We start from the raw sequence: 17,663 nt of genomic DNA, 5'->3' as shown, positions 1-17,663 counted from the left end.
ACTGGAAACAGTCTGCTTCTATCTACTCTGTCCCATAATTTTGTAATTTTAAAGATCTCTATTTTATACTCCCTGTAATCTGCGTTGATCTAACAAAAAAGGACAGTTTTTCAAGCCTTTCTTGGTAATTGTATTTCCTCAGACTAGGCAACATCCTAGTGAATCCGCATTGTATCCTCTCTGAAGCCTCAACATGCTTCCTATAGTGCGGAGCCTGTACAGAGTACTCTAACTGAGGTCTTATGGTTTTATATAGGCTCATCATTACCTCTTAGCTTTTAGATTATATACATCTTAAGATAAAACCTAGAGTTCTATTAGCTTTTTTATGGCCTTATTAAACTGAGGTGCTACCTTTAATGTTCTGTTAACATGTACCCACGAGTCCCTCTGCTCTTCCACGGCAGCGAATCTACTTCCATTCAGAGTATAATGATTTATTTTTACCAAAATGCATCACCTCAAACTTGTTTGTTTTTAGAAATTAAAATGTGTGTGGGGGGGAAACTGGTAACAAGCATCTAATTTTAAGTAATCAGTGCTGTAAGGAATAGTATTTTGTTGAACCATTGCCTATTATACATTTTACTCTATATAGTAATAAAGCCCATTTGATAACATTTTGAGATTAAAGACCCTTAGAAAACATGACATTTAATATAATGTAAATATATATATGGGTAGAACTAATTCACAAGGATGCAATCTGGTACTTCATTTGGATACTGTAGCCAGTTTGCTTGTCTCAGACAAATTAAACCATTTTGAGATAATTAAAGCTTTCTTGTAGGGAAATATTATTTAAGATGTGGAAAATGGGATCTACAATACTGGTTATAGAATTTTTTTTTAAAGTGGGTAAAAGATAAAACTTAACCTTTCACCACTGGTGCAGTCAGCATCTTCAGAACTAACAACTATTGAGCTAAGCTGGTAAATGTTGAGTCTGAGTGTTCCAGATATGCTTATTCTAAATCACTGGACACAGACAACAAGAATAACTTAAACAGGTCTTTACTAATCGAAGGTCAGGGCTGAACTGCTTAGCAAATTACTACACAGAGTTTATATACCGGTGTGGTCACCACCGGTACTACAATATACAGTAGCCAAGAGAAAGTAGTCCATCTCTTAAGGTAGTCTCTTAAGGTGGTACAGGTTACATACACCACAATTCCTCCCTTTTTAGCTTAACAGTGTACATCCCAATTTAAACATAACATGGATAACATATATACAACTTCATGCAAAACTGTTCAAAGATTCAGTCTCTGAGGAGGCCTCCTGATCCGAGTTGGATAACGCCTTTCAGGGGTCTCTGATTCTCGTTGCTGGGGTGACTCATCTAGTTGATCTCTTATGGATTGGACATCATCAGGTACATTGGCGTCTGAGGTAGATGCTTCAGGTTCACTAACTTCTTCCACTGGTGTCTCTGTCGTAGTCATGGGTTCGACCCTTGTTCTCGATTCTACAAGTTGGTCAGCATGACGTCGTATTACCTTTTCACCAATATCCACCGTGTACATCAGGGGTCCTTGTCTGGCACGAATTGTTCCAGATTGCCATTTCTCATTCTTATAGTCCCGGGCTAACACTGGTTGTCCTATTTCGAAACTCCGAGTGGTCTTGTTATTTATATGCTGGAACTGTTTGTTTTCGACTTCCCTCCGCACATTTGGTTTTAACAAGTCCAACCTGGACCGCAACCTCCTGTTATAGAACATCATGGCAGGGCTTTGATTTGTCACTGCATGAGTGGCGTTTCGATATGCCATTAGGAAATTGTCCACCTTGTGTTGTAGTGGAATCTGGTCTTCGCTCATGGCCTTTATCGCCTTTTTGAATGTTTGTACAAATCTCTCGGCCAACCCATTTGTAGCTGGATGATATGGGGCAGAGGTATAATGTTTCACCCCATTCTTCTTCATGAATTTCTGGAATTCTTCTGACACGAACTGCGGTCCGTTGTCTGAACATATTTGTTCTGGCAATCCATTTCTTGCGAATATCGTTCTTAGAACTGCGATCGTCTTTTCCGAGGTCGTGGTCGCCATCTTAATCACTTCTGGCCATTTAGAATGTGCGTCTACCGCAATTAAAAACATGGAGTCCATGAATGGACCTGCGAAGTCAATATGTACACGTTGCCATGGGGTTGAAGGCCATTCCCATGGATGCAGCGGTGCAATTGGAGGTGCATTTTGAACTTTTTGGCACCCTGAGCAGCTTTTAGTCAGATCCTCTATTTGTTGGTCGATACCTGGCCACCACACATAAGCCCTAGCAAGGCTTTTCATCTTGACTCCCCCCAGATGACCATCATGCAGTTCCTTTAGAACTCTCTCCCTTAATTTAGGAGGAATAATCACCCTTGTTCCATACATCAATGTTCCTTGACAGACGGACAGCTGATCTCGTCTGGCTGAGAATGCCGGTAACAGCGGTTCACCATGAGCTGGCCATCCCTTCACTGTCAATTCGTAGACCCGAGACAGTGTCGGGTCGTTCCTGGTTTCTCTCTCAATACTTGCATTGGTGACTGGTAAACATTCGATGATGGTCGAGTGAAATAACTCAACAGGGTCAACTGTCGGTGCCTCTTCCGCTGTAGGTAGTGGCAGGCGCGACAGCCCATCAGCATTACCATGTTGCTTTGTACCTTTGAATTCGATCTGATATTGATGTGCCCCTACGAAAAGGGACCATCTCTGGAGCCTCTGCGCTGTCATCACCGAAACACCCTTCTTAGGGTTAAAAATGGAAGCCAACGGCTGGTGGTCTGTCAGCAGCGTAAACTTTTGCCCTTGCAGGTAATTACAATTTTTTACTCCCCACACAAGGCTGAGAGCCTCCCTATCTATCTGAGCATAGTTGCGCTCAGCGGAGGTCAATGATCTGGATGCGAATGCGACTGGTCTTTCCAAGCCATTTGGCAACTTATGTGAGAGCACTGCCCCAATACCATATGGAGAAGCATCACAAGCTAAACGAATAGGCAGCGTTGGGTTAAAGTGAGCCAACACTTCCTTAGAGGTGATCAATGCCTGCTTTTGTGAAAGGCCCGCTTACAGTCCTCGCTCCACTTCCATGGCACTCCCTTCTGCAAAAGAGCGTTCAGCGGGTGTAGCACCGTGGATAAATTTGGCAGAAACTTATGGTAATAGTTAATCAACCCTAGGAACGACCTCAACTGGGATACATTTTCCGGAGCGGGAGCCTTCACAACAGCTTCGATCTTGTCAGGTGACTTGTGAAGCCCCTCCTGGTCAATGACGTGACCACAGTACGAGATTTGCTTCTGAAAGAACTCACATTTCTGGTGATTAACTCGAAGTCCATATTCTTTCAATCTGGTGAGCACCTGTTCCAAATTTGCAAGGTGTTCCTCATCATCATCTCCTGTAATCAGAATGTCGTCCAGGTAGCATTGTGTGCCTGGAATTCCCTGTAATACCTGCTCCATGGCCCTTTGCCAAATCGCTGGAGCCGATGCCACTCCAAAAACCAGTCTATTATACCGATATAAGCCCTTATGCGTGTTGATCGTGAGATACTGGCGTGACGCTTCATCAGCTTCCATCTGTAAGTACGCCTGCGCCAGGTCTATCTTGGTGAAGTGTTTCCCGCCAGACAACGAAGCGAAGATATCCTCAATCCGTGGAAGCGGATATTGCACCGTGTGAAGCACCGGATTAACAGTGATCTTGAAATCGCCACAGATGCGAACCTTCCCGGGTTCCCCCGGCTTGTTACTCGATGAACGCTTCATGACGGGAACAATGGGCGTGGCCCATTCACTCCAGTCCACCTTTGACAGTACTCCGGAATGTTCTAGTCCTTCCAGCTCAGCTTCCACAGCAGGTCGTATCGCATAAGGTACCGGTCTAGCTTTGAAAAATTTCGGGTTTGCATGTTCTTCAACCTTGATGTTTGCCGTAATTCCTTTCAGTGTTCCCAGTCCCTGCTGGAACACCTCTTTAGCATCGTCCAATATTCTGGACAGTCGTTTAGGTTTGACATCGTCCTTTTTACCGGAATCTACAGTTAGTGCTTTTAAGGAATGCCAGTCCATATTTATTCTCCTGATCCATTCCCGTCCCAGTAGTGGTGGACCTCCCTCAGGTAACACATATAAATCCATTCCTCGGCTTTCTTTACCCTTGTGGACCACCTTTACCTTTATCTTTCCGATGGGGTATACTCTTTGCCCCGTGTATGTTTTCAATACAATCTCCGTATCCCTTAGGGGAATGTGTGGAAATAACCTTTTGTAATCTTGCTTATTCATGACCGTCAATGCCGATCCAGTGTCCAATTCCATCTTCACTTGGACTCCAGCTATCTGAAGTGTGACCCAGATAGTTTGGTGGTCTGCTATGTTACCCACATTATGTATTCTTAGACAACCCAGTTCCTTACTGCTGGAGTCTGAATCCGTCTTCTGTTCATCTGAACTGTTCCCTTTCACCTTGTGTACCTTTTTGCACTTTTCCTGCGGTGACTTTTTGTTGCTGGTCTTCTTTCCTGACCGGCATACTTTAGCTATGTGACCTAGCCTGCCACATTTTCTGCATTCCTGATTTTTGAACCAGCACTGGTTCTGATCGTGCGTTGTCCTTCCGCAACGATAACACTTTACTGCACCCAATGCCATTTGATTGGTGCTGAGTTCCGATGACCTTAGCTGTATTTCCGCGGTGCCTCTTGCTGCGGCCTCGTGCGATGCTGCAATGGTGACAGCTTTATCAAGCGTAAGGTCCTTTTCCTCTAGCAGTCGCTTTTGTGTTCCTTCTTTTAATAATCCACACACGAATTTATCTCTCAGAGCATCTGCTAGTCCTGTACCAAACTGACAGTACTTTGATAGCTTGCGCAGTTCAATTAAGAATTCAGCGTTGCTTTCCTCTTTCAGCTGCGTTCTTCTGTAAAATTTAAATCGTTCCGCTATCAGCAGCGGCGTGGCGTTTAAATGTTCTTGCAGGATAGTAACAATATTCGCGAAAGTCTGATCCGCCGGTTTATCTGGTGTTACAAGGTGCCTCAATAACCCGTACGTCTTCGCACCCATTGAGTTTAATAAGGTTAGTGCTTTCTTATCATCTGGTACCTCATTTGCTGTACAATAAACTTCCATGCGTTCTACATACGTGGCCCAATCTTCAACATCGCTATCAAAAGCAGTGATGTTACCGTGTTTAGGCATCCTTGAGAGTTTCTTTAAATATTTTATTTTTCCAAAATGGCGGCTTCCCGCGCTTGTCTTCTTCCCCCGCCTACTAAAATGGCGGCTTCCCGCGCTTGGCGGCTTTTCCCGCGCTTGTCTTCTTCCCCCGCCGACTACAATGGCGGCTTCCCGCGCTTGTCTTCTTCCCCCGCTGGCTACAATGGCAATGACCGCGCTGTTGCCGTTCTCGCCTCCCAGCGGTTCTTAATTTCCCCGACGCTGCTTTTGCTCCCCCGCGGTTCTCGTGGGCATTAACGCTGCCCTTGTCGCTGCGCCTCTTGGCCCCGATTGCAGCCCGGCCCTTTACACCGGCTGCGGTCGAGTTCTCCGCCCTTTTTCCTCCGGTTTCCCTCCCCTTCTCCACTGACAACGCGGCCGACTTTCTGCCCGTGTCGCTAGATCGGCTTACCCACCACCGTGGTAGAAGGATGATCACTGCCTGTCGCTGATGGAGGACTTCGTGGTCAGTAATTTCAATCCGGGTTCTCGATGCCTCCCGTGCGATGCGGTGCTCAGCAGGCTGATGAGGCGGATGCCTCTTCTCGACGCCCGTTCTGAGGACGAAGCTGCCTTGGATGCAAAACTGCCGCAGGGTAAGATCGGACTCGTCGCCACTGTTGAGTCTGAGTGTTCCAGATATGCTTATTCTAAATCACTGGACACAGACAACAAGAATAACTTGAACAGGTCTTTACTAATCGAAGGTCAGGGCTGAACTGCTTAGCAAATTACTACACAGAGTTTATATACCGGTGTGGTCACCACCGGTACTACAATATACAGTAGCCAAGAGAAAGTAGTCCATCTCTTAAGGTAGTCTCTTAAGGTGGTACAGGTTACATACACCACAGTAAATAGAAGTTATAAAAAGAGAGGACTGCTAAAGAAGCAGCAGTTGTAATAAATTGCAAATGAACAAACGCGGCATGTTTGGGGGAAGGCTAAACCAGAAGTGCACAGAGAAGTCCCACGCAGATGTGTCATTGGCTGGCTCTTAGTGGTGACATTGCTTGTAGTTACCCATGCAACAGCTTGAAGTTTCTTTGGGATAACGTGTTCATTTCTGGCTATCTGTAGTGCGGGGTCCTAGGCAACAATTCTAGAGGGATAGAATTGAAAAGTAGGGAAGTTATGCTAAACCTGTATCGAACCTTGGTTAGACCACACTTAGAGTACTGCGTACAGTTCTGGTCACCATATTATAAAAAGGATATAGAGGCACTGGAGAGGGTGCAGAGAAGATTTACAAGGATGATACCAGAAATGCGAGGGTGTACATATCAGGAATGGATGAACAGGCTGGGTCTCTTTTTCTCTTGAAAAAAGAAGGCTTAGGGGTGACCTAATAGAGGTCTTTAAAATTATGAAAAATTTTGATAGAGTGGATACTGAGGGAATGTTTCTACATGTGGGGAAGAGCATAACTAGAGGCCATCAATATAAGATAGTCACCAAGAAATCCAATAGGGAATTCAGAAGGAACTTCTTTACCCAAAGAGTGGTGAGAATGTGGAACTCGCTATCACGGGGAGTGGTTGAAGCGAATAGTATAGATGCATTTAAGGGGAGGCTAGATAAGCATATGAGGGAGAAGGAAATAGAGGGTTATGCTGATAAATTTAGATGAGGAAAGACGGGAGGAGGCTCGTGTGGAGCATAAACGTCAGCATGGACAGGTTGGGCCGAATGACCTGTTTCTGTGCCGTATATCCTATATAATTTAAAAATAGCATGACATTTTCATTTTTTTAAATCCTATTTATTTTTCCATGCATCCTTTTAACCCTCTTCGATACCTTTTATTACTTAGTGACTACAGTATATTCAAATTATCTAATTTTAATTAAATACAAAAGTTCTGTTGATTGTAATAAACAGTAGTTAAAATTGCATAGAGTGCAGTAGATGAACGGAATATTAACTTTGGATTAGCTAGTCAGTATCTCATTGCTGGAACCTTGCTGGGTGCAAATTGGCTGCCACGTTTCTGTACATTACAACACTGAATAGAACTTTAGTTTTAATACTGGACCTTTCATTCATCATACATTTTCTGATCATGGTCTACTTATTGGTTAATTTCCCTGACATCTATATCAGTATACCTAATTTTGATGATGGGTGATTATTAGCTGCAGCAGTATTTGACTTGTTGGGTTGATGCCTGAGAAGGTCTTTAAATCTGGACACAGGGTTCACCTTTATTGGGCATCTAGCTGGCAAGCAGGTGTTTAACCTAGTTGTATGTAGAGGTTCCCTCATAGCTATTGTACACACACTGTCAGAAGGTATTTGTCTGCAGTTGTCAATGGAAAAAAAGACTGACTTGCATTTATATAGTGCCTTTCACAACCTCGGGATGTCCCAGATGCTTTAGATGCTTTACAGCCATTGAAGTATTGTTTGACGTGTAGTCACGGTTGTAATGTAGGAAATACAATGGAAGGGATGCACTACATCTTTTCAGTTCCACTATATTTTAAAGAGAAGAGCAGTCAGTGTCTGGGGCAAGTTCATGTTTGGGGGAAAATGGTTTTTTTTAAATTTGAAATATTGTGAAGAATATCCACTTCGGTCCTTCAGTGCCCTCAGACAGAAAATGTTTATTGTATAGTAACACTAATATTGTAAAGAGAGAATTAAGTGTTTGCTTCACTTATAGTTTTAAAGCTACAAAACTGCATATTTTAATGTACAAAAACTCAGTTTGATGCTGATCCAATATTGTAAATGTGTTTTGTAAATCAGGTGTACAGATTCTGAAGGGTGAAAATATATGGTGAAATTGAATTGGACTTTATTTTCTTCTAACAGGCGGCTCCTTCATTTAGCTGTACCTGGATAGGCATGCCCGTGATCTACAACGATACACACTGAAAAAATATTTTTAATTGTAAGTAATTAAAGTATAAAGGGGATGTGTTTCTAAACACATTACTGAAATCTGAAACCTTAGTACTGCAAGTATATCTTGAAAGATAATCCAGTATGGTTTTCAGATGAAAGATGTGCATTAAAGAACTTTGTTTCCCCTCTGACTTCCCTTTCTCTTCTCTCATATGCTCTCCTGAAGGCAGTGAGATAGACTGGGGTACTTGTGGGGGTGGGGGAGGCAGCTGTCATTGCCTCAGCCAAATCTCTGTTCTTCATCTGTGAGCCGTGGGCAATATTGATAGGGTATTGAACTATGAGAGGCATCACATTTGTGCCTCATCTGTTCACTTGTGCACTTCCAGTTGGACTGTGATCAGGCTTGGTTAGCTTGGCTGTATTTTTTTTAACTCTTCTCCCTCCCTAGCCCAAGGAAGCTGAAGTCAGTTGTAACTGATTTTCCACACCCCCTCCCATTGCTGGATCCCAGAACGGAGATTGGATTTCTCTGGTCTTTATTAGTTAAGTAGTAAACCACATGATATATTTACACACTACATTATTGGGAGAGCTTCAATTTTTTTTTAAAATGTATTAATCTCCCCATTTCCTTTCTTAGTTTCCAAATAACATCTGCTACTGAAGGGTCAAGTAGTCTTCTTCCAGACCTCTCAATGATGCTGTGAAATGAGATGCTGTGAGGTGTGCAGGTGTGGTCTAGGGATAACGTTGCCTCCATTCATTTTCTTTTCCTCCCTGTGGGGAAATGACTAGCCTCTGCTTGCTTCCTCCTTACAACAGAGTTGAAATTGGAGAATTTGACTGGAGGGGTTTACAGATGCGAACATACAGTTTTATGCCATTTAAAGCTTGCATTTCTTATAGTGCTTCTGATATCCATCATTAAAATTATTGGGATCTCTGGAATTTCAAGGTTAGCAGAAGCTTTGCTAAGTGAGTAATGCTGATATATATAGGTTAAATGAAATGTGCGCATAGACTTTTGTTTGTTGGATATAGCCACTGTAGTTAGCCACTAATTAGTATGGTCAAAAAACTAATCCACGTGATGCCCCAGCTATTGGAATTCTCCAAATTCTGAGTCCGTGGAGTCTGAATAAATCTGATCTAGCTATAGAATTTCAATGTTCTATTCCCAATAACACCCAATTATATAAAAGTTATGATGTGCAAATAATTTAGTAAGAAATTTATATGTAGTTTTCATATAAGTCCATAGCATAAAACTGGTAATATTGCTGCTTTGAATGGCATGGTTGAAATTTATGAATGAAGTCCAGTAGATTGTTGGAGACAAAATTGTCAAATTCATCCTAACTTTGGATTTCAGTTAGCAGTCTGCCATGGTTGTAAACTCTTATCCTATTTGTGCATATACTGATGTGAAAAACAAATAATGTTTTGTATAGCAACACAAGTGGTGAGAGATTCCTTAAAAAGCTTCTTGATTTATTTAACAGATTTAGCAGTAACTGACGAAATTTGTAGACCATGGATGAAGATGTAGGAGGACTTGAACTGCAGCAACAGCAGCCCAAGGTGATTTTTGATAACGCAGGTAATCCAAATACAGATTTGTATTAAGTAACTTTAAGAATATTTAAGTGGCATTTATTTACTACACTGGAATCATTTACGGCACCATTTTAATATACAAGTCCTAACTTGATGGATTAGAATAGAGCTTGTTAAAGCAGAGTTTAAACTGTGTTGAGGAATTTCCATTCGGACTTGCCAATGTAATTTGCATGTTCACGCGTAGGACAGCTCTCACGGTTCTTTTTAAAGTTACTCATCATTTCAACATCCTCCACCTACCATCAAAATAAAATAGTAATTGGATTGACAATACAAACAAAACAGATACAAAATATAATCAAGTGCTCTGAATCGTTCTTGGTCCTGATGGACACTTGGGGGTCGATTTTCGTGGAGCCGTCAGGCAGGGTTTCAGGCGTGTGTGGGGGGGGAAATCCCAATTTCGGGGGTCCCGACACCATCCCGCCCAAAACCCCGCTCCACGCAACTTTCAGAGGCAGCGGGTACCCGCCCCGCACTGGGACCCGCCGACCCCAGGCGGGAAGGGATTAGTGCCAATTAACTGCCTGTTAACAGGCAGTTAACAGGCAATTTTTAGCCTAATCCCTATTTTGAGGGGTTTCGCCTGGGTTTCCCGACGGCTCCAAACCACGCCAGGTTAGACCAGGTTGAAGGAGTTGGAGGGGTCGCAATGTCGGCGCTCAGGTGAGTGATGGGTGCATGAGTGCATGAGTGCAAAGGTAAGTGTGTTTGGTGTGTGTAAAGTGTGTAAAGAACTTTTACTTACCTTCACGGCCTTTCTTCCTGTAGCCGTCGGGAGCCCATCACTCAGCCGGCAATTAAAGCTGAACGGCTGCGATCTGTGAAAAGTGACCACCTTCAGCTTTGCGTGCCGATGTGAGTTCTAACTGAGTCGGTGCAGAAGGACTCATGTCAGAACTCAGACTGTCAGTGTTTCACAGCTTGAAACAGCTGTGAAACACTGATATTTCATCTGTCAAATTGCAGCCTGTGACGTCACCTGTTGCCGGGTGGCCCTTAATTGGCCTGCTGAGCCCGCTGGGTGGGCTCAACAAGGTCAATCAAGGGAAAATCACACGGATTGGCCGGACGTCGATGTAGGCGGGACTAAAACCCGAAAGTTGTAGTCCCGCCTTCTTCCTGACGGCTTCGGCAAAATCGACCCCTTGGTCTTGCTATGGAAAAGGACAACGAGCAATCTAGAGTCAAAATACTTAACTGGAGGAGGGCCAATTTCAGTGGGTTGAGAACGGAGCTGGCCCGGGTAAATTGGAATCAAAGATTGGCAGGCAAAATTGTAATCGAACAATGGGTTGCCTTTAACGAGGAGATGGTTCGGGTACAGTTGAGGTACATTCCTATGAGGGGGAAAGGTAGGGCAACCAAAGCCAGAGCTCTCTGGCTGACAAAAGAGATAGAGAGTAAGATAAAGCAAAAAAAAGGGGTGTATGACAGATGTCAGCTTGAGAATACAAGTGAGAATCAGGCTGAATACAGAAAGTTCAGATGGGAAGTGAAAAAGGAAATAAGAGGGGCAAAGAGGGAGAATGACTGGCAGCTAACATAAAAAGGAATCCAAAAGTCTTCAATTAGCCATATAAATAGTAAACAGGTAGTAAGAGGAGGGGTGGGGCCAATTAGGGACCTACGCATGGAGGCAGAGGGCATGGCTGAGGTACTAAATTAGTACTTTGCATCTGTCTTTACCAAGGAAGAAGATGCTGCCAAAGTCATAGTGAAAGAGGAGGTAGTTGACATATTGGATGGGATAAAAATTGATAAAAAGGAGGTACTAGAAAGGCTGGCTGTACTTAAAGTAGATACATCACCAGGACCGGGTGGGATGCATCCTAGGATGCTGAGCGAAGTAACAGTGGAAATCGCGGAGGTACTGGCCATAATCTTCCAATCCTCCATAGATACGGGGGTGGTGCCAGAGGACTGGAGAATTACAAATGTTACACCCTTGTTCAAAAAAAGGTGTAAGGATAAACCCAGCAACTACAGGCCAGTCAGTTTAACCTCCGTGATGGGGAAGCTTTTAGAAAAGATAATCCGAGACAAAATTACAGTCACTTGGACAAGTGTGGATTAATTAAGGAAAGCCAGCACGGATTTGTTAAAGGCAAATCGTGTTTAACCAATTTGATTGAGTTTTTTGATGAGGTAACGGAGAGGGTTGATGAGGGCAATGCAGTTGACATGGTGTACATGGACTTCCAAAAGGCGTTTGATAAAGTGCCACATAATAGGCTTGCCAGCAAAGTTGAAGCCCATGGAATAAAAGGGACAATGGCAGCATGGATACGAAATAGGCTAAGTGACAGGAAACAGAGAGTAGTGGTGAACGGTTGTTTTTCAGACTGGAGGAAGGTAAACAGTGGTGTTCCCTAGGGATCGGTATTAGGACTACTGCTTTTCTTGATATATATTAATGACTTGGACTTAGGTGTACAGGGCACTATTTCAAAATTTGCAGATGATACAAAACTTGGAAGTATAGTGAACAGTGAGGAGGATAGGGATAGACTTCAAGAGGACATAGGCAGGCGGGTGGAATGGGCGGACATGTGGCAGATGAAGTTTAATGCAGAAAAGTGCGAAGTGATACATTTTGGTAGGAAGAACAAGGAGAGGCAATATAAACTAAAGGATACAATTCTAAAGGGGGTGCATGAACAGAGAGACCTGGGGGTATATGTACACAAATCTTTGAAGGTGGCAGGACAGGTTGAGAAAGGTTAAAAAAGCAATCCTGAGATTTATAAATAGAGGCATAGAGTACAAAAGCAAGGAAGTTATGATGAACCTTTATAAAACACTGGTTCGGCCACAACTGGAATATTGTGTCCATTTCTAGGCACCGCACTTTAGGAAGGATGTGAAGGCCTTAGAGAGGGTGCAGAAAAGATTTACAAGAATGGTTCCAGGGATGAGGGACTTCAGTTACGTGGATAGACTGGAGAAACTGGGGTTGTTCTCATTAGAGCAGAGAAGTTTGAGAGGAGATTTGATAGAGGTGTTCAAAATCATGAGGGGTCTAGACAGAGTAGATAGAGAGAAACTGTTCCCATTGGTGGAAGGGTCGAGAACCAGAGGACACAGATTTAAGGTGATTGGCAGAAGGTCCAAAGGCGACATGAGGAAAAACATTTTTACGCAGCGAGTGGTTAGGATCTGGAATGCACTGCCTGAAAGGGTGGTGCAGACAGATTCAATTGTGGCTTTCAAAAAGGAATTAGATAAGTACCTGAAAGATAAAATTTGCGGGCTATGGGGAAATGTGCGGGTTAGGTTGATTGGCCATGATAAAAATTGGCCCTTAGTGTTAGGGGGGATTAAATACGTGGGGTTACGGGGATAGGGCTTGGGTGGGATGCTGTCGGTGTAGGGACCGGGTGCTAGGGTTTGGATGATCAGCCATGATCTCGTTGAATGGCGGAGCAGGCTCGAAGGGCCGAATGGCCTACTCCTGCTCCTATCTTCTATGTTTCTATGAAAGGGTGGGGGGGTGGCACTAGCTGAAGTGCTCTTGCAGAGAGCTGCCACAGACTCGACGGGCCAAATGGCCTCCTTCTGTGCTGTAACCATTCTATGATTCTATGACAGAGCGAGTAGACAATGGTAATGCAGTAAATGTAATTTATCTAGATTTTCAAAGGGCCTTCGATAAGGTACCCCATAATAGACTGATGAACAAGGTCAGAGAATGCGGAGTCAGGGGACAAGTACCAGAATGAATAACTAGCTGGCTTCAAGACAGAAAGCAGAGAGTAGGGGTAAAAGGTAGCTATTCACAGCGGCAGAAGGTGAGTAGCGGTGTTCCACAAGGATCAGTGCTGGGACCACTGTTCACAATTTACATTGTGAGGGGGATAGTCAATACTGAGGAGGACTGCAACAAATTACAGAAGGACATTAATAAACTTGCAGAATGGGCATAATTGGCAAATGAAGTTCAACACAGATAAATGTGAGGTATTACATTTTGGTAGGAAGAATAGGGAGGTCACTTATTACTTGGAGGGTGCGAGTCTAGATGGGGTAGAGGAACAAAGGGATCTCGGAATACCAATACACAAATCACTCAAAGTTGCGACACAGGTTCGCAAGGCCATAAAAAAAGCAAACCAAGCACTAGGGTTTATTTCTAGAGGGATAGAATTGAAAAGTAGGGAAGTTATGCTAAACCTGTATCGAACCTTGGTTAGACCACACTTGGAGTACTGCGTACAGTTCTGGTCGCCATATCATAAAAAGGATATAGAGGCACTGGAGAGGGTGCAGAGAAGATTTACAAGGATGATACCAGAAATGCGAGGGTATACATATCAGGAAAGGATGAACAGCCTGGGTCTCTTTTCTCTTGAAAAAAGAAGGCTGAGGGGTGACCTAATAGAGGTCTTTAAAATTATGAAAGGTTTTGATAGAGTGGATACAGAGAGAATGTTTCCACTTGTGGGGAAGAGCATAATTAGAGGCCATCAATATAAGATAGTCACCAAGAAATCCAATAGGGAATTCAGAAGAAACTTCTTTACCCAAAGAGTGGTGAGAATCTGGAACTCACTACCACAGGAAGTTGTTGAAGTGAATAGTATAGATGCACTTAAGGGGAGGCTGGACAAGCATATGAGGGAGAAGGGAATAGAGGGTTATGCTGATAGATTTAGATGAGGAAAGACAGGAGGAGACTCGAGTGGCATGAACTGGTTGGGCCGAATGGCCTGTTTCTGTGCTTTATATCCTATGTAATCCATTATTTACAGTTAAATTTTTGCACAGCAAGATCCCACAAACAGCAATAAAATGAATGACCAATTAATCTATTTTATTAGGGTTGGCTGTGGTATGAAAGTTGGCTGTGATACTGATACTCCTTGCTACTCATTGACTAGTGCCATGGGGTTTTGAACATCAGTTTGGAGATTGTTTGTATATTAATGTATTTGTCAATATTAATGTGTTAATATATTTACTATCCAATTTAAAATTCTCCTGTGTGTGCCTAAGTGTTACATTCAAATGCGAATTGTGAGATTTTGACGTGAGCAATTATAGGTAAACTTATTGTGGATTTTTTTCTTCTGGTTCTACCTTTTGAAAATTGTAGAAATTCAGTATAATTTACTTGGAAGCTCTAGTCCCAAATACTGCACCAACAGAATTTTGCTTATTTTTGTGTAGAGGTTTAAGATTAGAAGATTTACAGTTCATCGAAGATATGTACTTGCAGTATATTTTACTCATTAGAATAATGGCAGTTACACAGCTAGAAGTTTCCTAGAGGGGTTTTACAAAGATGGTACTCTGATATATGAAGTCCTGAGGTCCAATGTTATTGGAAACCCACATTTTTGTGGATCTTGCAAGCTGCTATCAGGTGTTTGGTTAAAAGCGCAGATTTGGATTCCTTTCTTTTTTGATATGGGAATTGCTGGTCTAAGTCCTTGATTTGGAGCAGTTGCAGGAAGAAAAGTACAGGAGGTGAGCAATGCCCAGAAGTTGTGAATCTCGCAACGCTGCTCCTCTGGGACCACTTTCTGGACCATTTTTATAATGTAAAAGTGCAATTAGAAATGTGAAGAGTACTTTGACAGATTAACATGAATTGTACACCGGAGAGGAATAAATATTTTTTTGGTCAAGAAAATACAAAAATAAAAGATAATTCTAAAAAAAATACAATTGTAGCCACGAGTTTTTGAAAAAAATTGTGTTCTATATACATAGCTTAGCTGTTAAATGTAATGAGTACAGAATACTCCCCCATGTAAATGTTGAGAGCTTAACTGAATACAGAGACATTTTCCTTTCAATTGTACTCAATTTTTTTTTTGCATCTTAATCGAATGTTGTGAAAATAAAATTTTCCTTTTACATTTTCCAGTTCAAGAAGTAACTTCTCAACACATTGACGAACACCATATTCTTGTGGAAGTTCAAGAAACTGTCTTTATAGATTCCACTATTACCTCTGGATCCCACTTTGTCTCTGATGATACAGACTCTGTTGTAATACAGGATGTCATTGAAGATGTTGTCGCTGAAGATGTTAATTGCCCTGATATTATTGAGGAGCCAGAAACCATCATTGTTCCCGAACAAGTGCTAGACACAGATGTTGTCACAGAAGAAACCTTGGGAACAGTCCCTGAAGATGTTTTGGCTTCTGACATCACCTCAGAGGCCATGTGTGTAGCAGAACATGTACTGACAAGTGAGTCGATACACGTGTCTGATATGGCCACTGTTGAGCACATTGCTGTCACAGAAGCTGAAATAGTCACGGACACCTTGTCGCCTGATGTAGAAGAGGTTCTAGTGACGGACTCTGCCACAGAGACTGTGATAGACGCACACAGTTTACACGTTCAGAGTCAGGAGATAGTTCCTGTCACCATCGAGGCTCCTGTAGGCAATAAAGGCACCAGCGAGGATTATTTAATGATTTCCTGTAAGTGACGAGAGAGGTAGGCCTTTGGCACATGGAAAATGAAGTATTAATTGACTTTATTCCTTTAGCCCTGAAAACTAGCTGAATGAATTGTTCAGTGTATTATTATATTGAAAATATACTGGGACTGAGAAACTTTGCAATTTGTGATTGCAATGTAGGGAAGGAAGTTTAAGTTGGATTCATTCCAGTAAGGCTTGTTCTTTAATTATAGAACTCCTTACCAAGTCACTCACTGCAGCTACCACCTCCAAACCCTAAACTGAGCGCCGCAGACTTGAGTACATTTGGCATGATTCTTTTGTCATCCACTGTAAAATCTGACTCAACCATGTTGAACATTACTGAATGATCTGCCTAAGATCATTCTGGAGGATGCGGAGAATCCACAGTTATTTTTCTTGACAACAAGTGCTTCCTTGAATCCCTGAGCCCCACCCCCTCACCCTACCCTCTAACACCAATCGTGAGGAACTCAGACTTTGTCTCAAAGATTGAGACCATTTATGTAGCTGCCATTTCTTCTCTCTCATCTCTCCACACACTGCAAGTTCATCTGTCACAAGACCCACCCAACTTCTGGCTGTTTTACTTTTCCTGGTCGTAATACTAGGCCAGCATTCAATTTAGCTAATAATTCATTTTCAGTCCTAAATTGCCACTTTGCTGTATTATTTACATTGAATTATACAATAATTTGCATTAAGTAAATACTTTTAGCACTAAAATGACTTTAAACAGCTAGCTAGTAAGTAGCAGCAAAAGCGCTGGACTATTTTTATTGCCCTCGGTGCCATGCCATGCACGGCAATTATCTGCATTATATGGGCATTATGAAAATATTTTTTGAGTAAGATCACGTGACAGAAAATAATGTTTCAATTCAATCAAATTAGAAGCTACTTGTTCAGTCACAATAAAATAAATATATAATAACTGAATTGGGAGCACCCACTTGCAAATATGACCATGGTTTCTTAAAGTAACATTTTTCAGATTGTTTTTTTTTCCTACCCCCTCAACCCCATTGGCTCCTTCGAGTACTTGTGTTAAATAAAGAATGGTGGGCTTTTCCAGCTTTTGCATTTAGAATAAAAATCCAAAATTTCACATTCAAGTTGCACCTTGATTTTAAAAGTAATTGGTGTATCCTTGGTTTAGTAGTAGCACTCTGGTGTGAGTCAGAAGGTTGTGGGTTCAAGCCCCACTACAGGACTTGAGCACATAACCTAGGCTGACACTTCAGTGCAGTGCTGAGGGAGTGCTGCATTGTTAGAGAGCATGTCTTTCACATGTTAAGCTCTGTCCTCTCAGATGGACGTAAAAGATCCCGTTGCACTATTTGAAGAAGAGCTGTGTCTTGGTCAACATTCATCCCTCAACTATCAATGCCAAAAACCGATTTAATTCATTATTAATCTCATTGCTGTTTGTGTGACCTTGCTGTGTGCAGACTGGCTGCCATGGTTGCCTAGAAAGCTACATTCCAAATATAATTAATTGGCTGTAAAGCACTTTGGACGTTTT

At 42.4% G+C, this 17,663-nt stretch overlaps 1 protein-coding gene across 3 annotated transcripts in view; it reads left to right on the top strand.

The window, feature by feature from the left end:
* LOC147107500 (zinc finger X-chromosomal protein-like) overlaps positions 1 to 17,663 on the top strand; it is a 56,082-nt gene that overhangs the window by 15,279 nt on the left and 23,140 nt on the right. For 2 of the 3 annotated variants that reach the window (XM_086006573.1, XM_086006572.1), the window contains exons 2-4: positions 8,042 to 8,120; positions 9,580 to 9,677; positions 15,570 to 16,136. In XM_086006573.1, the coding sequence (XP_085862699.1) occupies positions 9,611 to 9,677; positions 15,570 to 16,136 (634 nt within the window). In that variant the 5' untranslated portion in view covers positions 8,042 to 8,120; positions 9,580 to 9,610. The remainder of the gene's footprint in view (positions 1 to 8,041; positions 8,121 to 9,579; positions 9,678 to 15,569; positions 16,137 to 17,663) is intronic. The other variant, XM_086006574.1, reaches the window with a different exon arrangement.

This window comes from Somniosus microcephalus, chromosome 14 (assembly GCF_052327205.1).
Source record: "Somniosus microcephalus isolate GS21.2 chromosome 14, FLI_Smic_1.0, whole genome shotgun sequence".
NCBI classification, from domain to species: domain Eukaryota; kingdom Metazoa; phylum Chordata; class Chondrichthyes; order Squaliformes; family Somniosidae; genus Somniosus; species Somniosus microcephalus.
Note: the sequence above shows the minus strand (reverse complement) of the source record. Positions and strands in the feature narration are given on the sequence as shown.